Genomic DNA, 23,561 nt, shown 5'->3' with positions numbered 1-23,561 from the left:
ACCCCATGGGAATAAGATGCATCTGTTGTTGTAGGCAGCCCCAGCAAAATGTTACTGGTTCACTAGCCTGGGGCAAGCTTTTTATTTTTTCTTTCCCTTTTTTGACAGCCAAGTACAATATTAGCTTGCCTTTTTTTTTTTTTTGCCATCATCAAGCTGAGGCCGGGTGAGAATATTTTGTGTCTAGACTAATAAATGTTTGTAAGGATTTTGCAAGACTGGTTTATGGGAACAGAATCCACTTTTTGTTTTTCTGCTGGAAAAAGCAGCATTAAAAGCAAATGAGCACCATCATGCATTTGTTTTAAATTGCATATTACAGCACTGCTATTTTGTGTGCAATCAATACATAATTTGGAAGAAAAATGCTTTTAAAATTCAAAGCTATCCCTGAGCAGCTAAGGTTCTCTTGGAAACTGAAGGAGGAGTCTGAAATTATTGTTCTTTTGTTTGCATCCCCCAGTGGGAAAGGCAGCATACAACTAGAAACCACTGTGCTTTGAGGCAGCATGAATCATTAAGAATAAAGATCAACCCCCCTTCATTTAAACATTAGATATTAAAACTGAATTTAGGACAAAGGTAAATCAAACAGACTCTTTCCTTCCCAAGCAGTTATTGGGTTAAATAAAATATCAAAGGGACTATATAGATCTTGTAACTTCCTCTACTTAAATTAAAAAAAGATACTTATATTTTGCAAAACATGGCCTGCCTAGATCCCAATTACAAGCATCAGCTTAATCAGTGGAAATTACTGGGATACGCATGGGCCAAAACCTACATTTTCTTTTTAATACTTGTTTTGGAGGGCGGGGTATCTCAAGATGAAATGGCTGACTGAGCTTTTTATTTCATTGCTTTGGGTCGAAATGACTGAATCTTTCCACACAAAGTAGTGCAGAGAAGCTGCTCTGGTGCAAAGCAATCTTCAGTCCCAACCCTCCAGCAAACTCTCACCCTCAGCCTGCCTCTCCCGAGAGTCAGCTCTCTGTAGCATGCGGACTTAAACGTTGCCTGGTAAAGAAGAGGGCTCCTGTTCAGTAATCCACAGATAGCAACTTCAGGCGGATTACATCCAGAAATAAGATATTCACTCATATAAAGGAGCATATATTCACAAATTCTGCCCTTAGAACTAGTTTGTGCCCATATGCATCTGGGCTAAACTGCAGTAAAAGTGTTGCTCGCTCTTTGTCAGTAAGCATGTGTGACCACAGGGTACAGTGTCTGCACTGTCATCATCCACGCAAATATTAATATATTGGAAAGCTTTCAAAGCAAAGAATTCTGAAGTAACATTTCAGTGTATTCAGTAACGTAAAACTTCTCCCTCCCTGAACATTATATGCAATGATTACTACATGTATTTCTAAGGATGTGCACACGTGACTATTTCTTTACTATGTGTGGAAAGAGTAACTTACTTTGCTTCAATATTACTCTTTTTTCTCACCTCTTCCTTCCTTTCGCCAAAAGAAACAAACAGCTGGTATTAACAAGGCCTTATTTTTCCCCTGGAAGAACTGAAGAACTACAGAATTTTTAAAAAAAAAAAAAAAGCTACTTGTGAAGAATCAAGATCTAAAATAAATGTTTGTGGCCTGTAAGATAAAACACCCAAAGCTGTAATCATTTCACCAAAAAAAAAAAAAAGTCTCCTTACATCTTAAATTACTTCTTGTAACAAAATTTAAAAAATTAGTTCTCTACTCACCCACAAACTTCTCCAACAAATTTAAGTAAAATGTATTAAGAAGTCAAATTTGAAAAACACTCATAAGATATAAGGAGTAAAGTTGTGTGGGTTTGCATTGTATTTAAACAAATACCTATAATGCCAGCAGGGATCTTGTACGGGCACCAATTCCCGCAACTGATCCACGCACAAAAAAACTGAACTCACATGACGTTCCAGGCGTGGTGAGCCTTTTGTCAGTCCAGATCCCCACTGAGAAGGCTGGAGGACAGAGAGCCATAAGTATTGAACACTGCAAACACGGCTGGACGTTGTGCAGTGCTGAATGCTCAAAAAATTCCACCGAAGCTACAAATGTGTTTCATCTTGCTGAGAATCCTACTGAGAAACAGAAACCCCTTGAGTTTTCACACTTGCTCCATCTAGCTCACTTGGCAACTGCTGCCAAGTGCCTAACTACTCCTGATACAGCTCTGATTTGCAGAGCGCCCTCAGCTCCAACTGATGTTGTGGAAGGCATCTGACCTATGTACAAAAAGGTGGTATTTTTCTACTTATAAAGTATTCTGAAGATTAACTAGGAATCTGGACTTTTTGAAGCAGCACAAAGCTGTAACTAAGGTTTAACTACCAGTCTTTTACAGCCCAGGTAGCAATAACTTTTCTTTCCTGACTCCTTCCCCGTTGTATCCCCTTTACTCTTTTTAGGACGTACAACATTCCTAGATCTCATTTTGACCTAATTACCAAAACCTTACACCCATGCACAGAGCCACCAGAAGAGTTTTAAAATCAACGGCGTTTTGATATAAGCAGCATGTCTTTCCACTGTAACACAGCAAGGAAGACAATCACATGAGTACCATGTTTTGTTTAGGCTAATATACTGCAATTTTTAGGAAAGCCAAGCTTAGAGTCCTCCACCAAGACTGCCTCAGATTATACAAACGTGCATTTCCATCCATGAAGTTCTTAGCACCTTTGTAAGGTAAAATAACGTTAAAATAATCACACTCCTAACCTATAAAGAAGGATTCAAGCCTTAAAACCTATACAAAATGATTGCCTAATTCACAGTATTCATTGTAAGCTAACAGCTATTTCCATCCAATATATGCGATTCATAAAATGCTTTGAAGATTCAGAGTGCTGAACATGTGGAACTTTTACCATAACCATTAGAAAGTTCAAAAGCTCATTTCTGTCCTTCTGTCTGGTGGGGTGAATTTGGCGCTCACAGCACTCACAGAACGACGCTGGCTTTGCCAAAGAGCGAGGGCTGGCGTTATGCATGCCTCATTACACAGTTCTGTCTGCCCACTGTTTAAACAAAACTGCCAGCCTTCAAGGCTTGCTTGAGCAACGACTTCAAACTGCGGGTCCCCTGGCAGCATGTTAAATTCCTTCTACCCCCAGTGAGACCAATGGACAAGGAAGGTGAGCAGCAGACTGCAGAATGCCACTGGGGAAGGCCAAGTTGCACGAAGTGGACCTAAAACACCAAGCTCACTTTCTTAAATGGCTCCAAACACAATCTGAAGCCTGTTCTTTGGAAGTAAAATATATTGAGCTCCTTTAGGCCTGTCAGGCACAAGCAGAGGTCACGCTGCTGAAGGATGTTTGCAACTTTAAGCTCTTTGCTATCTTTGACGTCATTTAAGGAGTGTAAAAAGTAGCATATTCAAAGTTCTTTACCATTTTTCCTAAAGGTTCTCCCATTTAGCCACATCTGTTCCTCTTTTAGTCGTCAGCAGTCTTCCTAGTTTCTGTGCTTTAGCATGATACTGCCCTTTTTATATTTTTAACGATAGAATAAATGTACTCTACATTCCAGTTCTTGCCCCTTTAGATCATACTCTTTTTCATCAAATTCTATCGAATGTTAACATTTACTATGATCTCAAAGCTCTTCAGGATAAAAGAGTGGTAGACATCTTCCCACAAGCAACAACAGCAGACTTTTCCTCAATGTGGGCTGATTTCTGAAGCTGGTTAGAAAGGATCCACCGGTAGTAGAGACACTGTTCTAGGAAATACGTTGCAGTTCACTGAACTCTGAAGGATATGAGAAAGATTTGAGTGGACCTTCTGAAGTTCCTTCCAGTTCCTTGACAGAAAGACAACAGAACTGGAAATGAACCATCAGTTAAAGCTATGCAAGGCACAGAATTATGAAATATGCCATCTGGCTGGTACAGGATAAGGAAATGTATCATTTTCGGTGGCTTCCACCTCCACAGAAAAAGAAACAACTGTTTATGCAGCAAAGTGGTTTGAATATTTGGGAAGGTCCTGAACTAGCCACAAAAAATTCAAAAAAAAGAAAGAAAAAAGGAGAGAAGATGAATTGGAATAAAGACAATAAATTGGAATTAATAATAATAATAATAATGCTGAAAACGTAAGTAATCGCATCCCTTTGATAGCCTGAAGAAAGAAGCTGCTTTGGTGCTTAATTTGACAATATTAGAAACTTAAATAATAACAACAGAAAATCGTATTCTTATAGGTATTAACAAACAACAAAGGTGATGCTACTGACACATAGTGGGGAGAGCCATGAGTAGAACACTAAGATCAATATTGCTGCCTACTTAGGAACTAGCAAGTAAACAAAAGCAAAAGGGGAAATGGTACTATATTGAAAATTGCATCACTTGTTTACAAGTCACTGACAGCTTGGAGGCAAACCATCTTGGACATTTATGGATCAATGACCCCACATCTAAAGCGCAAGGAGAGGGAATATTGACCATCGATACACGGAAGAGAACAGCACGTCCGTGCACTCAGCTAAAAATGCTCTCAGAACCTTCCCCCATGCCATGACCCCAAAACTGTTATGACACAGGACTTTAATTTAATAAACAAACACTGAAGAGATCATTCTGTAAATTTTGCAACAGGCTCAGGGTTTCTAAAAATTAGAAAACATAAAAATACTGAATTTGACACCGTGGAATTCTTGACTAGACCTCACCTTGACAGGTAAGGAGAAACTGATCACCAAAATAAAGATTAGCCATCGCTTAGCTACAAGTGATTGTGCCTTGGTTATATTTATTATGTGCAAACAGAATTAAACCCCTTTTGTATGTACATGGTGCTTTAGAAGTTCCAGTTTCATAAAGCTGGAAAAAATCCTGAACTCAAACTTGACAAAAGAATCTGACTTCAAAGATAGAGAAGTATTTTTTAAATAAGGCTCTTCTAAAGTCACATCCGAACAAAAGGCTCACCAATGTTAATCATAACTAGACAAAAATGTAAACCGAAATGTAATCCTTTCCCTCAGACTACATACAAACAAATGGGGGAAAAACAGGGGGAAAGCTCAAGGATAGCAGTAAGCTACAGTGAAATGCTATGGACTGCTCAGTGAAGCAAACAACACAAGAAACCGTGTTTTCAGTACATTAGGAACATAACAAATCCTAACAATAGTAACGCAGCCCATTATTTGATAGAAATTCTTCAGTACTGAGAAATCTACAGAAGGCAGAACTGTTCAATACACAGCTCTAACAGCCTCCCATGATATATTGGTACGCAGTGATAAATACTGTCTATTCCCACAATAACCAACAGTGATAAATGACAGCAATTAAGTCTAGACACCAGGACACTGGATCCAGCTAAAGCACACACAGGCCATCAAGGGTGTTGCAAGAGAGGAAATAATCCAGTAGAGAGTCACAAGAAACGTTAAGAGAGTAGAAAAGTATGCCTCACAAAGAAAAGCCCTACCTCCAACTGCTATGTTTTACTAAGCCAAGTTTGGGGACAAGCATAGTATACACACACATGACCCAAACGGGAAGGCAGAGAGCTTTTCAGTCTAACAAAGATACAAAAACCACTAGCCTGAAGTTAAAAGCAAATCATCTCAGTTATAAAAAATGGCACCCACTTAAAATCGGCTTAGGGGAATTCATTTAACAACACAAGTGAAACAGACTGTCTTGCTGGCAATGTTTAAAGACAGTAACCAAAGGGTTTTCTAAATGATGCGTGCTCGCTCAAAGAGGTGGTAATTCAGGGCAGTCCTACAGTTTGCATCACACAGGTTGTTTTAAACAGGGTTTCAGTACTCACAAGCTTTCTTTTTTTTTGCCTGAAATCCTTCTAAGCAAAACCAAACAAAAAACAGACTGCTGGTCAAAACCGACAGCACAGCTTTTAAAATTCCTCTCTCATTCCTACCTTTAATGGAATATTTGTTTTCACGTAACAAGTTTCATAACAAAATCCACTTTTTATTTATACCATGTTTAGATGCACTTTGACATCCCCAATATGCTCTGTACATCTCTCTTTTAAAAATAAGTGGCACCTACTCCAGCTTGCAGATCAAGAGACATCTCAGCCTTCACTGCTTTCCATGACACTTTGTGCCAAGTAAACTTCTCCATCCTTCCGTTAACTATCTAACCTTCCAGAAAGCCCAAGCAGCTCAGAAATAAAGCGCAAGTACCTACCAGATAGTGTTCACTATTGCAGATACTCTGAGCCCTTTTAGAGATCCAGGACTGCCTCCATTACGTGGTTTATTGAAGTCGGTGTTGATCTCCAGTGCTGCACATCCTGATCTAGGGGAGAGCCGAGCGTCAGAACGCACCCCAAAACCCAGACACCCCCAGGAGAGTAAACCAGACATCTTCCCCAACTTTGCCTGCACATACACCGTACTGTTCCTCCGCGCTCGCCCCCGCTCTGACACGCCACGGGATGCGAGACAACTCCGCAGCCAGAATTTCATGGCTCGTTGGCTGCCGGCAGTCTGTCAGTCGGTCCGCCAGCGTGGGCAGCCCGGGGCACCGGGCGGGAACTCGCCAGCTCCTCCGGGAGCACCGGGATTGAACTTCTCTGCTCCCCGCCTGACGAGCCAGACGAATCTTCCCCCGCCTTGCGGCGAGCAAAGCCACGCACAGGCTCCCGGCTTCACAGCTGGCAGAGGGCGGAGGAGGGACGAACGGGGAGAGGAGATCGGACTCGGACTCGAGGGGGTTTCACCCCCCGCCGGGCCGGGCCGGGGGCGGCAGGCAGCACTCCGCTCCGAAGTTACGCCCCGGCTCTCCCCCCGCCCCGGCTCCCCCAGGCTGCTCGGAGCCCGCCGCCCCCGGCAGGCGATGCCCCCCGGCCGCGGGAACAGCGCCGGCCGCTCGCCCGCCGCCGCCAGACAATAGGGAGGCGGGCGGGGCGCGGCCGGCCCACCGCGCCCACCCCGCGGGCGGCAGCGGGGCGGCCGCCCCCGCCGGGCCCGCCTCGGCCCGCCCGCCCCCGCCGGCCGGGAGCCGCCCGTGGCCCGGGCAGGCGCTGCCCCGTCCCCGCCGGGAGAGCACCTGGCCCGCTCCCCGGGGGGAAGCGGGGGCATGCGGGGGGCACGCCTCCCCGGGGGTCGCCCTCCCGCCTCCCGGCGCCGACAGCCCCCTCGCCGCCCGCGCCCGAGGCGGCGGGAGACGCGAGCCCCTACCTGACGGCGCCGCTCCGCCTCGCCCCCTCCGCCCGCCTGCCCGCCCGCCTGCCGCCTTCGCTCACGGCCGCGCCGCCATCTTGCGTTTCACAAACTACTGCACTTCTTTTGGGGCGGGGGGGCGGCGGGTGAGCCGGGAACTCCCAACGCCGCCGGCCGCCCGGGCCCTCGCCTCGCCGCCGCCCGCAGCGCCCACTCGCATCCTCCCGGCGCCTCGCTGCCCCGGGGCGGGTGCGCAGGGAGGCCGGGCCGCGGCGGCCGGTGCCTCAGCCTCCCTGGCAGGGCGCGGGGGCGGAGCCGCTCCGCCGCCGCCCCGCCCGTCAGGCGGTGGACACCAGCCGGAGGGCGGCCCGGCCCCGCCAGGCAGCGGCCGGCAGCGAGGGGCTGTCCCGGGGCCGCAGCCCCGAGGCCGCCGCCGTCTCCTCGCCCTTCGGCCAGGCGAGGTGCCGGCGCGCAGCGGCTGCGGCAGGGAGAAACGGGGGCGACGGGCAGGGAGTGCCCGGGAGGCAGCGGCGCCGTCGCAGCCCGCTCCTCCGCCGGCAAACTTGGGCTCCGCGCTAGACTCTCCCGCCGTCGCCAGCCCCGTGGAGGGAGGCTCTGGCTCCGACCCCGGCCCCCGGTTCCTCTCAGGCGCCCCGAGCCGTCGCTGAGGGAGGGAGGGCACTGCCGCAGGGTCCAGAGCCCCAAACCGGGGGTGAGCGAGCACAGAAGTGGCGGCCCTGAGGAAAGAAACCCCACAAACCTCCTTTTCCCCTTTTTTGTCGTTTAGTTACAGAACTCGGAGAAAGGACACCTCTTCCTTTAGTACGCACCGAGATATTTTAGTCAAGATGTAGTTTTAACTCCTGCTGCGTACTTCTCAAAAACGTTGCGTTTCTACACCCTATTTCTTTCACCACTGTTTGCCATTTTGGTTCAGACGCTAAAACAGGATTTTTTCCCCTGACAAAGAAAAAGACGTGGCTTGTGGGAACTGTGAAGTGTTAATCATTAACAGTTGGTCATGGCAGATCAAGATATACACAATTCTAAACATCACTTAAAAAAAAATCTGTACAGGTACAGTATCCTGTGGAGACGAGTGACAGGAAGGAGTTTGATCAAAGCTTCTAAGAGCAAAAAGTTTTGATCCCAGGAATGTTTCTGGTTCCACATTTCCACCCTGTCCCTCTGGTTCAGTTTTTCAGTCATCTCGGGGAACAGGGTCAGCAAACCACCCCCACCGCCCCATCGAAAATCTGTGACAGCAGCCAAGGTGGAGATCAAATTAAGGAAAAACGACGTTAATTCCTTTATTACATTCCCAATGTAATATACATTAAAGTGTGCATTTTCAGTACAATTTTTCTTTCTCCTGTGCTTGCCTTCGCCATATAACCAATACACCAAGAGCAGGGTAAGCTGCTGACATGCAGTTCTTATTTTAAAGTCTTAAGACTCGTGATGGTTTTTAAAGTGTAAGGTTGTTAATGATCAAAATTATTCTGTGATTCAAATAGAGCAGACAAAAACCTCCAAAAGGATGATTCGTTTCTTATTAATACCCATCCAAACAATACAGATAAAAGAAAAAATTCTGCATAGTACACAGGTGTTTGGACAAACACACTAGAAAGAAACAAAAAAAGAAAACTACAGCATACATAGGAAACCAAACACAGGCAGAGGGATGGCACAGTTAGGCATTCAGTATCACCAGACCTCGTGTATGTGAGGTGACAGAACACAACAGCAATGTAGCAGGCCACATATTTTACTGCAACTGATAGAAAATTTTTTTCTCATAAAATTAAACTTTGCCTATCCTCAGTTTTTTCAAAAATAATTCTGTCAAATTAACTGAGAGAAATTTTCTCTTCTGGTTTGAAGAAGCATACATCTTCAAAACGGGGTATTGCTTTGCTTTTACTTAAATATATTTATAACCAACAATATATTCACTTTTATGGAATAAACAGATATAATTTTCTCCAGGTAACTAGAAAACTATTTACAATTTAATTCAACTACAAGCCACCTGACCTGCAACTAACAATTTATATTAAAATGAAATTCTCCAATATCAAGAAGATTGTCATTATTACAAGCAAGACTAAACTTTACCTTAGAAAGTTACAGTAGTAAATCTTGCTTTGTTTCCAGGTAGGTTTTTTTGCCTGTCAAAAAATATGCCACAGCAAAAGTTCTTATGCTTGTGGAAAGAGTGTTTCTCCCACATACTTTCTTTAGGTTGTTAATTCTATGAAAGCCAACTTGAGGTGCTATCAGGTAATGAAAAAAAAAATTACCTCTGAACTGCATTAAGAGGTTTCTAATGGGTTTACTTTTCATATACCCAAATGAGATTTGGTTTGAAACCTTTATGTAATAAGCAATGGACTATATAGCACCGCAGACTACTTCAGAAAAATGTATTCCCACAAGCTGGAAAACGATGATAAAAGGTTCATCTAGTTTTTGATCATTTTCTTTTAAAGAGAGGTACTGAAATTATCTGAGAGATGTTCAGATCTGCAGCGTTCCAAAAGCAATCACAGCAGTATGTCACATAAAAATACATAGACAGAGGATGAAAATATAAAATAAAAGCGGTTAAAGGACTTTATTTGAGCTTTCTTAGTAAATCTTAAGATATATTTGTTTACTATATGTGTAAATATATATGTAGCAGTAATCTTTATTGAATTATGCACAGATAATAGCATGTGGTGAAAAGAAAACATTACAGAGTAGAAGTCAAGTACGCTGAAATCAAGTATCACTGAGCGTTAACTGAAGGCTGCAATTTCTTTCTTCATTGCCTAATAAGAAAAAAAGACAAACTAGCAGTCAGCATGAATAAAAGCTTAAGAACCCTGTTTGTTTCTTCATAAAAAGAATAAAGAATCTGTACACACATACAATTGTTAGTAAATATTTAGCAAATACACATGCTACCACCATCACAATGTCTTTCTATACCCACTAGCTTCAAACGCATCCTTATGCATCCTAGAGTAGGCTAGAGAGACTGGATGGATCTGTATCAAGAGACTATGGATCTGTATCACCAGTGGTTTCGACAATTAGAAAGAGGAGACAGTTCCTGAAAAACCACAGCTAAAAGCTGGAAATGTTATGTTCTGCACTCTGAATAATTACTTGTTAAGGTCTCTCTCTTCATACAATAGAGCTTGCTCCTGACTGACTTGCACAGTCACTCTGAATAGGACATAGTTTTTTGTTAAAGCTAAAGGTAGAAGCAGAAAACAAAGAAATCAAGTCCCTTTTAATTGAAGCACTAAAAGTTAAGTCACAAAAGCTCACGAGCCCTGCGATAACATAAATAAATCCCCTCTCATGCTAAAACACGTCATTATACTAGATGAGAGAAGGGCACGTTTGTCAGGAATGGCCTCCCTGCATCCAAATCCTCCTCACTGTTGCACAATCAGAACGGAGCGTCCGTTCTGACTCTTTATCAGATGTGGAAGAAGAGATCGAGATGACCAGGGCCAAAGAGAAGAGCCTTCCTCTTTTTTAAGGCAGACTAAGAGGCATAAAGAATTTTATCTATTCTCAGGCACAAGCATCTCAAAGACAAATGAATTCAGGGATCTTGAATCTGCAGGCTGAATATCCAACCTATCTAAATCGACTCAATGCTGGGAGTGCCTGACTGGGACCAGGGGTGCCTCTGGAAGATTTCTGCTGAGTTCTGACACCTCAAAAATCCTCTCTTACAGGAAGAGACCAGAGAATTTGACTCATTAGCATTAAACCAGCATAGGCAGAAATCACCCTGTATGTCAAAATAAAGATGCTCAAGCCATGCTAGTTAAAAAGAGATTATGGTGAGACTAGAGAAGAGTCTCAACCTCTTGTTATGTTTCATACTTCATTTCTTTTCAAGAATGGAATGACTACTACACGAAGCATTACCATGTCTGACTGCCTGTAAGGGGAGAAAGAGGAAGCGACAGACTGAGAAAAGCACCCTCCTTTCATAGCCCCCCACCCCTAAAAAGGTTCTGGAGAAGGGCTGTTGACGGACTGAGGTTAACTGCTTTGAGAGGGCTGTGTGGGTGGACCCATTGTCTTCAAGCTCAAGCCTTTTCCTGCTGAAACTGCCAACCATTATGCCAAATACAACAGTGGTGTTGCAATATGGATAAATGTCTTCCAGACCGAAATGAAAAAGTCTTGTAACACAGGCAACTAAGAAGTAAAGAGTAATGCTGGAGAAGCGTGGTGTCCAGAGTGCACACAATACACATGCATAACAGTGACAGAAAGTGCTGTAAGACAAAAAAAATTTACCTTCACTAATTCGGTTTTGTCGTAATCTTCCCGATGTTGGTAAATGCACTGACTAAGAACAGCATATAGTTTTTCCAAGTGAAATATATTGAAGTTCTTCGTTATCACAGTGACAAAATGCAACAGTTGCTGAAGAAAAACATGGAAACTACAAGTTTAGAATACCGCAAGATCCTTTGAATAGGCTCTCTCTGTTTTCAGAAGCTAAGCAATAACAATACAACACAAGTGACATCCTGCCTTCTTATATTGTTAAATAGAATATGAGTGACACTTCAGAGAACAGATTAAATATCTCACAAGATTTACCTGAAGAAAATTAGTTAATTTTTCATACTTCAGAGAAAAGGAAGGCTCAAAATTTCAGGCAATATTTTACTACTAATCAATCTATCGCATCGACAATCGTAATTGCGAATCATCTGCTTCCAGAACAGCAGGGAATGACACAATCCACTTTGTCGTAGAGTTGCTGCCACAGCAAAGCCACTGTTGCATCTCATTAGAGAAGCTGTTGCTGCAATGCAGGGCACCGTGAAATGGATCTTTGGAAGCCAGGCTACAGGTCTTCCAGATACAGCTGTGCCAGCTGGAAACAGAAGCATCCTTAGGTGCTCCCCTTTACCCATCAGCTGAACATGTACCGTGCCTACAGCTCTGCTGGCAGAACACGCTGCTCAAGTGCCTGAAGCAGATCAGCTAGCTCCTACCTTTAAACTGGAGAGTGGATAAACTAGCAGGGTGACTCTGCCTGTAGCAGATTACCAATCTCTCACACACTCGTTTCTGTTACCAAAGATGTGAATGTGATAATCTTTGGGAAAGCAACAGGAACAAGCTAGTGGCAGCACCTTCTTCCACTGCTGCGGCTCTTCAGCATCTGTGTTGTGTGAGGCTGTAAAGCTGCAGCTGAAGAGAGCAGTCACACCAAATGCAAATATTGCTGCCTCACAACTGCCCGCCATCAAACTCTGCCTCCCTCACATCAGCTAGCACAAAATGTGAGTATTCCCCTCAACTTCATTCTATACAACATGCAGAGAAGACGCACAAAACCCACACAGTGTACTTTCAGCTGCTGCAAACAGGAAAGGCAGGATGTGACAGAGGTCAACATCCCATGTGAAACTTTCTAATTGCTGCCACATAGATGACTGCGTGCTCTTCTATATGTTCGTAAAGTTCTAGGCCTATTACCCAGCAAATAAACAAACAAAAAAACCCCAAACAAAATCTAGCAGCTACATTTTGGAGGTTCACCTAGCTTATTCACTGCAGGTGAGCTCCAAAGAGGCTTTCTGGTATGAGCAGCTAGTTCCAATGGCACCTGTGTTAATGAAACAAGTTTTCTAAAAGACACGTTTCATGACTGTAGTTCTTCTCATCGCTGAAACATATATAAGCTGAAACATAATAAGGGCTCTACCGTACCATTTCTCCAACAGGCAATAGCTTTGGAACACATGCTGTTAGCATCCTGACTTTGAAAAACCTATGTGGCTTCTCTACCTACACAGGCAGACACGAACAACCACCCCTCCTGAAATCTGCTTCCTTAGGAAGCCAGCTTTAAAAAGTTAGTTTCACTTCTACAAATTATGTCACAGCTTAAAAATGTCACGATTCCTATCTGGTCACGTTCTCCCCACACAGGGGAAACATCCGTGTAATACTCCCTTTCTCATCATGGCGGATAAACTAGCAGCCCTCCTCTGCATTGGCCAACTTCCAGGACTCCAACCTAGCAATTTTCCTAATTTTCCTCACTGCAGTATCCCCTGAAGATTAGGTCCTTGTTCTACCCTCTCCAATTCATGCAAAGGAACCTCTCTTACCGCCTGCAGCTAGGCCCATTTTTAACCCTTTCCCCAACTGTAGCTTAGGATAGCAACTTCTCTCCTGTGAGGGACTGGAAAACCCTTCTAACACTGTAACTGTATGAATGCAAAATTCTAACACTGGATTTTGAAAGAATTTCACAAAAGTCAGTATTTTATCCATGATGAGCTTTAGGTCAACCTGCTAACTTCAGGTTTAAAGTCTTTACTGCTAGAAATAAAAGTCCTTTTCAGGTTCCTAGTAAGTGAAAACATGGAAAAAACAAAACAAAACCAAACCCCCAAATCCATCATAAAAACCATTAAGACATTAATAACCAACAGTACTAGCAGGTTGTCAGTGGGCGATTTTAAAATTCAACAAGCCCTTTTAGATTAAAAATTAGGAAGAGAAACCAGTCTCCTAAAATTTAGTTCACCAAAAGCAAGAACAGCAGTCTACACCAGGTGTGGAAACACCACGGTCATAGTCCACTACAGGCTGAATTATTTCACAATCTATCCTTCCCATAAATTGTTTTAATTGGCATTGATCAACAACTGACTTAATTTACAACATTACATGTAGCAAGAAAATGTCCTACTTCAGTATTAACAAATTGAAATTAGACTTACTTTGAGCTCATAGTAATCCACAATCACTGGCTGTGTCAGAATTTCTGTTGCTTTCTCGACACCCGTCACCTGTTGCTCTTCCACCCGAGAACATCTCGCACGAGTCATACGGTGTACCCACGAATCTGGAATGACACAAATTTCTGAAGTCAGGATTTCTGTTTATTGGGAATACAGTATCAGTGAAGTATCCTGTACCTGGAATACAGTCTCTCTCTGCAATGACAGAGACAGACCTGTTACCATTTTTTTTCACTGAGACATGCTTGACTTTTACTTTCTTTCTGGCAACAGTCACTGCTCCATAAAAATTAGAAACTCAAACACAAAAAAAAAGCACTAGAGAAAAAGGCAGGGTAAAACCGGGAAAAAAAATATAGTCACATTACCACTACAGCACTGCATGGTAAAACTTCAAAGTAATTTAGGTTAGGAAACACATCTTACATTGCAAACATTAGGACATAAGTCTTCTATTCCACATGTGACTCTGGGTCCACACAGCTTGAAGTACAGCTTTTTAACCTACACTGCTCATTACTGGGAAGATGCTCATACAATAGAAGAAAGTAAATGATTGTTTTTCAGTTAGGTACCATATGAAAAACAAACTTCAGAATCAAAAAAACAGCAGCTGCAGAAAAACATGAGTTTGGCTAGCATAACTAGAGGGGCAGCATCATTATGCAAGAAACCCTGTGTGCTGATTTTAGAGAGATACAACAAAAATAACAGAGGGAATTAAAGAAGGCTAAAACCTAATAAATAGTGTAATCCTCCTCAGGAAGAAAAAGGAGCTAAATGACCTGTTTGACCTTTCACTTACCATTTGAATTTTCGCCTTCCCAACTTTCTGCTATTTGGCAATCTGGCATTTCACTTTCCTTTCGTAGACCTGAATGTTCAGGAACCATGACACTCCTCTTTTCAGAAGCAGATTTAGCCACAAGGAGAGCTCTCTCTCTTTCATTTTCTGTCCCATATTTATTTTCATTCCCATTTTTCTGTCGTTCTTGAAGTACATTTTCATTTTCTTCCATAGAATAATCCTGTGTGGACTCAACTTCACTGCGATCTGTGTTAGAAACATGTTTTTCTTCAGAGTCTTCATCACTCTCTACTTCATTTTGGTCTTCAGGAACTTTATTCTCTTTATTGAAATGAAAATTCCTCCTCTTTCTTGCAATACTTGAAGACCCTTTGTTCTTTCTGCGTTTTCTTTTTGACGTGTCTACAAAGAGACAGTAGAAAAAGTAATCCAAAACTACCAAAACAGTTCTTCCTTCAAAATCCTGCATCCTCATCTTACTTGACTTACAAGGACTTTGCGTGTCCAGAGAAGGGCAGTGAAGCTGGTGAAGGGTCTGGAGCACAAGTCTTATGAGGAGCGGCTGAGGGAGCTGGGGTTGTTTAGTCTGGAGAAGAGGAGGCTGAGGGGAGACCTTATCGCTCTCTACAACTACCTGACAGGAGGTTGGAGTGAGGTGGGGGTCGGTCTCTTCTCCCAAGTAACAAGCGACACAACGAGAGGAAATGGCCTCAAGTTGCGCCAGGGGAGGTTTAGATTGGATATTAGGAAAAATTTCTTCACCAAAAGGGTAATCAGGCACTGGAACAGTCTGCCCAGGGAAGTGGTTGAGTCCCCATCCCTGGAGGCATTTAAAAGATGTGTAGACATGGCGCTTAGGGCCATGGTTTAGTGGTGGACTTGGCAGTGCTAGGTTAATGGTTGGACTTGATGATCTTAAAGGTCTTTTCCAACCTAAATGATTCTGTGATTCTATGAAAATGATCAAAGGAGCTCAAGTCTCATTGTCTGTCTCCCTGCATATGTCTAGAGAAAGAGTTGCAAGTTAATGAGGTCAATTTGCTATTAGATTTTAAAAAGCCAGCTACGGAATTTCATTCACAAAACCATCAGCTTCAAGATTTTATGAGCAGAAAATTCTTACTTTAGATAGGAAGTATTATTGCAAAGCAAGGTCATTAGGTGAAGTTGCTTACTGTCTTATTACATGAAATAATATAGATGAACAACAGAAAAGCGTTTGGAGATGAGCCCTTCTTCAAATCTGTTATAAAGCTGTGAACTTCAAAAGCTAAACACACGTTAGGCAGAGTTAGAGACAATTTTAAGGGAATATTTGCTGCAGAAAAAATTGTCCTTAAAGACTTACACCGCATATGCTTTCTGATTCAGTTAACCTTGTTTAAAACAAATGTCGCATTTTTTGCCTTCCAGAAAAACCCACCATTCTTTGTATTCACGGAGTACTGCACAAAGCATATGGGTGAAGTCAGTGGCAAAATTCCCAGTCATGCCAGTGAGATCAGGAAACTTCACACCATGTCATGTGTTTTAACTGAAAGAGACCCAAGTCCCTTTGTTATTTCATGTCCTTTTCACAGGAAAAGTGAGGAAATAATGATCTTTCCTTTACATATCTATTACTGTTGCTCCCCTATTTTTTCCCCTTTCCCTCTTCAATTGGAAATCACAGTACGAGGTGGCATAGATTTTAGCACTTGAGGGCAGGGAAGGGAAAAAATACTGTTTCATATAACTAAAAACTAGATGAGTATTCAGAAACTGCCATGTACAACATTTTTGACTTCAAGAGGTAGCAACTTAGGAGCCATTAAATGTCAGCTGGGCCATCAAGGCCAGTGTCTTACAATGTAAACCAACCACTGTACTTGAACTTCATAACCATATTGAATGAATGACCTCTGGATTGATCTGACATTTTGAAACAAATTAAAAAAATGTGATGCCTCTGGCATGAAGAATCAGGCATCACAGAACCCTGTTATGTCACAAGAACAGAGAATGTTATCAGTGACTTTAGCAGCTTCTCCAAGAAAGCCTGAATAAAATGCAACTTGCCGTTAGAGCGGGGTGTACTGGAATCTACAGGTGCTGCTGGCATCTTCGTTTTTTCATTACACTTTGGGTCTTTTTCCTTACACCCAGGAACAGAGTTCTGCTTTGGCATTACATGGTAGTAAGATGGAGCATACTTTGAAGAGCTACAACCTTGCAATAAAGAACAGAGAGCAAAAAATTGTCTTGCATTGTTGGTTACAAATACTGAGACAAGTCTTAAAATCCTCAGCGTCAAAACATACCTCTTTCCTTACGAGATTCTTTAATTTCTTCACAGCGTTGTTCAAAATCTTCATCCAGTTCTTCCCTCACTATGGCGTATGCAGTATCTCTCAAAGTACAAGCTCTGTGCCTAATGAGACGATCTGAAATTTTACAGTCAGAACTGAGTATTTTCTACCAGCCAATGAAATCCTTTATTTTGATTACTTAGAAAGATTTTGCTCTTTTCATAGGTAGGTTCTGAAAGGTTAACTCAGTATTTTCAGCATAACAACATAAAAGTTAATTATTACAGCAAAAGCTGTAGTTACTGATCAACACTTCTATCACAATTTCACGCCTAAGTGGTTTAATGCTACAACATTTACAACCTGGCAAGAAATTCTCTCTGTGGATGTTTAAAATGATCTAATCCCAAGTCTACTGCCCACAGACGACATTTATCAATTTATACATTTAAAATTTTTCCAAATTAGGGATAAAAACACATCCTCACCTCCAGGATCTTTATCTGGGTTGTACTCTAAAGCATTGCTACAGATTAGATCGATGTCTTTTAGAAAATCTCCTGCAGTTAGGTACTGGTGCAAGTCAATTTTAGAGAGAACTGCCGAAAGGTCCATGGGCTGTTTAATAACTGCGTCATAATCGGGTACCTACAAATGAAATATACGTGCTCAGGGATTTAACAGAGTATCTACCAAAATTAATTATTTTAATAAAGTTAAATAAAGGACTTTGTAAAAACCTGAAGTATTTATGACACATCCAAAGATGCGGAAATTAACCAGTTAGTTTCTTGAAAACAGAAGGGATATTTCAACTGGCTTTGAAGAGACAGACCAGAAGAAGGAAAAAGAAGAAGCAGGGAGGTCAGAACCATGTGTGGGGCAGAGAAGGGAACAGACACCCAGGGTGGGAGTCATTTCACTTCGCTTCCAAAAATCACAGCAAAGAAACCTTTCTTGGTAAAGTCACACGAGATTCACTTTGCTATTGGTGGCCAGAAAAAGGCTGCAGGAATTGCACCTTGGAAGTATCTGTCCTAGGCATCTATTTTAGAATGAGATAACTCATTCTAACCCAGAACCAGAGGTGCTGATTTCTTTACACAAAAGGAGCCTAACGACTAGTTTAGATGAGTATATCTGTGTTTGTTTAGATTATTCACGTCTCAGAAACTAGAAGTAAACGGAAAGACAAGTCAGTGGATGCGTAGGGGAACAGGAGTTTGCCAAAATGGAAGGCTGTATTAGAACCACAGCCGACTTTGAAGTATATGCCCCCGACTTAGACTTATTTGATCAATTAAATGAGAAAAAGAGACATAATAAGTGTATAGGAGGAAGAAGAAACCACACAGCCCTTATGGTTGATCTCATACTGAGGAGCCCCAGATGAAATAGAGAATAGAATCTTAAAATTGATTTTAAAAACTGCTGCTTCTACTCCTGTTCGCACAGAAACTATTGACAGTTAATTAAAGAGCTTTAGGCTTTATTAAAACAGTCCTATAGATACTGTTTATAAAGAAAGAGATCTCTGCTTTTCAGTGCTGTAACATGCCTACATATGAAAGCTTCTTCATGAGTGAACTGTGTTGGCATTTGGTCTAACTGGCAGCTGGACTAGATGATCGTTGTAGATCGCCTCCAACTGAAATATTCTAAAGACATTTTACAAGGAACCAAGGGCCTGCAGTGAATACTCAAATAACAGACATTTGAGAGCCTCAAGGAGTCAGCAGAAGTAAAAACGAAATTCACTTCCTGCTTCTTGAAAAATTGGAATACTACAGTCCTAAAAACAAAGATAAACCTTCCTATAAAGAGCACACAAACTGAGAAATAGAAGCACATAGAAATTATGAATATACACAGATAAAATGGTATTACAGATCAACACTAATTTACCTCCTCTGGGTCAACAGGCTTTGTAAATGCTCTGAAACGTCTGTCAACGGCAAGTCTATGAGTCACATCCCTTAAGAAAATCCTAAGTTCACGCAACGTATCCTCCTCCTGCTCCTCCAGCTTTCTTATTTCTTCCTCTGTCAGCTGTCGAGGCTTAGGCGGCGGTGCTACAGGCAGTACTTCCAATGTCCGCCGAGCTTAAATTAATCAGAAATTTTTAGTCAATTTATGGTACTCAAATACAAGCATACAAAAAATTATTGATAGAAAATTACCACCAAAGCAAATACTGTATAGCTATTAACTGTATAGCAAAGTTTTATATGTAGAATATCCTCACCATTGTTTTTTGATGCAGGAGGTTTAGCAGCTTGATTTACAATTAAGTCCTCAAAAAACGTTCTTCTTTCTTCACTAGTAGGCAACTGGATTTTGAAAACTTCATAATCCTTAAAAAACAATTCTTTTATCTAAAGCATGAGGAGAAAAGATATTTCACATATAAGGCCACACAAATTCATCTTCTATTCCAAAAAGATGAGTACCTTTCTAAATTAAACGGAACAATCATCTGGATAAGTCAAACTGGGAAAAGTTATCTGCTTGGCCTTTAAAAGGCTAGGTTTTCATAGGTTAGCATGGCAAATTAAAGTATCTTCTCTAAGGAACACCTCTAGAGTTAAAGCTCAATGAAGGGACCATTTCATACACTGATAAAGTGGTCACATTCACCACCTCCAAGACTGCTTATTTTGTATTTACCTGTCTTGCTGTCCTTCAGTTTGAATCTTTATGGCAGCTATAGAGGGAACAGGCAGGGTTCAGGAGACAAGTGCAGGCTTTTTGGTAAGGTGTGGGGATTTTTTTTTTTTTTAATTAATTTAAATGAGGTGTCTGAAGTTGCTTACTTCCAAGTTTTACTCCATTTTTTCAATCTCTACTACCAAAAACGATGGAAGGAATTTCAATACTTACTTTAGGAGGAATTTATTAACAGTATAAAAACTTATGTAGAAAGTTAAGCCCTTTCAAAGCATTTGATGATAAACACATCTTGGTAACCCTCACCCCCAGTAATTCAGACAAAATAATCAGAGCAGCATATTCACATTTTGAACACCTTCCTTTAATGCACACTCTCAGATGTCTAGAAAGCTAAGCATGTACTCTTAGTGAATTTTGTTAAAGAATACAACTAAACATTGATTTCCAAGTTACTTAAACAGAAGCTGGAACTTAGCTTTCTAATTTGTAAAAGCTTTCACCTACGGGAAGAAAGAAATTGAAATTTTTATTGAAGAATTTAAATTTGAAATGACATTCCATCATTAACAGTGTGACCACCATACTTTTTCAGTAAAAATATCTTTCACTTTTCAGTAAAAACATTTTCAGTAAAAATATCTTTTTCCCATTTACATTTCAAGCACTGTGTATTCTTGACTAAGTACATACCTACCCATCTTGGAGTCACTGGAATTGTCGTCTGAAGTAAATTTATACATCTGTCTAATAAGCACGAGTGTGTGAGAAGGGGGAAAAAGTTGGGTCAAAGTCAATCTTTTTACTCAGAAAACACTTTAGACAAATGCTTTCAGCATTGTTTTGTCTAAGCAAATTTTAAGAGACCTGGTTAGGGTGCCTGAGAAATAGCAGTATGAATTTACTTAGGAGTGCACAGTACTCCAATGCTTAAAGGATTTATAAATTAACAAGAAATTGAAAAAAAAAAGTAAGAATAGTATCAACAGAAATACCTCTTTTGGGAGATCTGCGTGACACACATCAGATGTTGCAAGCAGCAAAACTGGAGCAAATGTTGGGATGTTCTGCAGTAGTGTTGTAAAAGTAGCTTTCAGCGTAGCTCCAACAGCCTCCCACCACAAATGGATATGTGGGATATAAACTATACTTGGTGCTGTTCTTTGAGCTTCTTGTATCAACTGGTAAAATGAAAGCTTGGATAAGAAAACTAAACCATGTAGAATAGGCTAATAAAAAACTACCTATCAGTCAAACTATCTTAGGAAATAGGGGTACATGAAGCCAAAACACCAAAACAAACCAACAGAAGAACAACTCCTTAACAATAACATCAAATTTTCACTTTGACTCATGTAGTCATTGCTACGCAGACAGAAACAGACCTGAATCTCTGCCTGATTTCAGAACTACTTAGGTGTAAGATAACTCCTGAAGAGCCTCACAACTCAGCTGGTGTGGTGGTGTGCCTGAAAAAACAAGACTAACCCTTCAGCAAGATGTATTAGGTCTGGGTAAATGGCTACACGACTGCGGCTACACCATTTTCAGTTCAGAGCAGGCACATATCCAAGTCAGTCTGGAGCACAATCTGAACAAACAAAGACCTATGTGAAAAGACGAGGGCTGACACTGTAAAAGAAGCCTGCTTACAATTCATAATTTCAAGTACAAGAGGCTAAAGCCTGCCTGAAGAGCTAAATCACTCACAGCCTGTCGTTACCAAAGGATCCATCAGACCAGATGACATGCTTTGGAAGACTAAAGCCACTGCCTACAGATGGTACCTCAATTGCTGAAGAGGACATGCATCTACCACGTGAGGGAGCTGGCAACAGCCCTTTCATATGACAAATTTCTCCGTGCCCCCTTTCAGATTATCAATATTCAGGGAGTTCCTGTCACAAGATGGGAAGCACACGTGGTATATCCAGGCAGTGACTAGACACGGTAGTTACATGACTGCAGATGCAACCATCACATAACAAAAAAGGAATTGTTCCTTTTATGTGAGAAATGAGTATCCAGTCATGTAACGTGTCCGTCCTTACTTGTACAGCTCTCAAATGCTGCTAGTAAAGGTCAAAATATTTTAATACAGTGATGCCAAACAATGAAATGGATTTCCTGCCTAAAAGTAAAAAGGAAAACAGCACTAAGTCTGCTTATATTTAATTTTCCTCATTAAGAAAAACACACCAGTGTACAAATATAAGCGTTCCATGAATTTTAATGCTTTTACCACATATACTGCAGATATGTTTATGTAAAAAAAGAAACACTTCTTTTCCCCAAAACCTTGATTGCCTTACAAATACAATAAAAAAGAAGGCTACAAAAAGTGCATGACAAGCAGTCAGGCTGATGCAGAGCCATCTACTGGGAGCACAGCAAGGAAAACAACTTTCTGGATCCCACCGAGACGGGCAGAATTTCTTGCCATAAAGAGAACCCAGGTTTATTAGCAGCACCTCCCAGCTTCCCGAGCTGCTAGCAATATCCTCACTGTTTAATTTGGAATGGAAAATATGGCCATGTACAACATCCTTATTCGGAATCATTCGATTTAGAAAAAAAAGTGGTTTTCAGACAGAAGTAAACATAACAGCACATTCAAACCAGGCCACCTACATTAACAACAAATTTTGCTAACTCTACTGGTTTAGATACAGTTCATGAATCCTGTGAGATTAAAGAGAAAAAAAATACCTGTGCACATGTTTCTTCTGGTGATACGATGCTAACAAACAAAACAGATAGGTCTAGTGTATGAACTGGAAACTTTTCCAGGGCATGTATTACTGCAGGTGCCAAATGAGAAGCTTGCCCGTATCCTGGCTCTCCAATTAATAAGAGCCGTGGCCTGCAAGATGTTGGCTGGGAATAAGCATTTCTAGAACAATAAGAAGAAAATAAGTTTAAAAATGTAGTGATAAATAGGCATACAGATGTTAAAGGTTTTTTCCTATCCTTTTTTTTTTTGTAAATACTCTCCATATTCCAGAAAATAATAAGCTGGTCTGTGATCAGGAAGCCCATTTTCTTACAAACTTGTACCATACCTCCCCTAAGAAATCCTGCCAATCCCCAGCATGTCTGCTCTTTGTTTGGCTGGGTTAAGTAACAGCTCCTAAATCACACGGGGGACTGTCCAGCTAAATACGCACCCGACAACTGGTCAGTAACCTGATACGCGGGAGAATAACAACTCGCTCGCTCTCTCAGCCCACACCAATCTGGATCTCTTCACCGCCCATACACACACCAGTTTTCAGTAGGTCTTGAGTTTAAGTAACTGCGAGATCTCTACATCTGTCAAGTTTAGCTGAAATTTGGCCATGGTAATTGGAGATAGTGGGAAGGAAGGAACAGAACAACATTTCTAGAAAAAAATTAACGTGGGCACTGAAACACATCATCTGGGTCTGAAGAAGTACACAATTGGATTGGTTCAGTTACAGCAGTACACTAAATATGTGTAAGTTTTATATTTATTCTATTCAGTTATTCTAATTGTTTTATCTTTGAATTGTGTTTTAATTTCCTAGTAATCTTGCTTTACTAACATGAAACACATTTGTGAAGAGCATTTGTTTTTTTCCACCACAATACTGTTGTGCCTTTGCTGGCTGAAGTCAAAGATCCGAGAGACCTAACCAAGCTCAGCAGGTCAGAAGATTTTCTGGACAGCACAGGAACAGAAATTGAGAAAAATACCTGACCCAACAGTAACGACAACAATCTGTTTTTTCAACTGTTGGCTTACGCGACTTCCACATTAAAATGTCAAAAGATTAACATAAACTTAGTAGGTTAACAGTACAAAATGCAGGCATTGTTTAAGTTTTTCTCA

At 41.5% G+C, this 23,561-nt stretch overlaps 2 protein-coding genes across 12 annotated transcripts in view; both read right to left on the bottom strand.

Moving 5' to 3' along the window:
• ZHX1 (zinc fingers and homeoboxes 1) overlaps positions 1–7,455 on the bottom strand; it is a 34,018-nt gene extending 26,563 nt beyond the window's left edge. For 6 of the 9 annotated variants that reach the window (XM_087746723.1, XM_087746680.1, XM_087746711.1 and 3 more), the window contains exons 1-2: positions 7,173–7,455; positions 6,178–6,288 (exon numbers count right to left, since the gene is read on the bottom strand). The gene's annotated coding sequence lies outside the window, so the exon portion shown is untranslated. Of the gene's footprint in view, positions 1–6,177; positions 6,289–6,381; positions 6,851–7,172 lie in introns of those variants that run through there. The other 3 variants (XM_087746706.1, XM_087746690.1, XM_087746697.1) reach the window with 3 other exon arrangements.
• Positions 7,456–8,685: 1,230 nt separating this feature from the next.
• Positions 8,686–23,561, bottom strand: part of ATAD2 (ATPase family AAA domain containing 2) — a 38,860-nt gene continuing 23,984 nt past the window's right edge. Inside the window, exons 18-28 of one of the 3 annotated variants that reach the window (XM_087746497.1) lie at positions 22,418–22,601; positions 20,704–20,889; positions 19,287–19,416; positions 18,947–19,143; positions 17,530–17,689; positions 17,054–17,176; positions 16,812–16,961; positions 14,751–15,155; positions 13,925–14,049; positions 11,472–11,600; positions 8,686–9,973 (exon numbers count right to left, since the gene is read on the bottom strand). In XM_087746497.1, the coding sequence (XP_087602623.1) occupies positions 9,941–9,973; positions 11,472–11,600; positions 13,925–14,049; positions 14,751–15,155; positions 16,812–16,961; positions 17,054–17,176; positions 17,530–17,689; positions 18,947–19,143; positions 19,287–19,416; positions 20,704–20,889; positions 22,418–22,601 (1,822 nt within the window). In that variant the 3' untranslated portion in view covers positions 8,686–9,940. Of the gene's footprint in view, positions 9,974–10,039; positions 10,702–11,471; positions 11,601–13,924; positions 14,050–14,750; positions 15,156–16,176; positions 16,288–16,811; positions 16,962–17,053; positions 17,177–17,529; positions 17,690–18,946; positions 19,144–19,286; positions 19,417–20,703; positions 20,890–22,417; positions 22,602–23,561 lie in introns of those variants that run through there. The other 2 variants (XM_087746510.1, XR_015702018.1) reach the window with 2 other exon arrangements.

This window comes from Nipponia nippon, unplaced genomic scaffold (assembly GCF_047370975.1).
Source record: "Nipponia nippon isolate SJK-2023a ecotype South Korea unplaced genomic scaffold, ASM4737097v1 scaffold_1, whole genome shotgun sequence".
Lineage (NCBI taxonomy): Eukaryota > Metazoa > Chordata > Aves > Pelecaniformes > Threskiornithidae > Nipponia > Nipponia nippon.
Note: the sequence above shows the minus strand (reverse complement) of the source record. Positions and strands in the feature narration are given on the sequence as shown.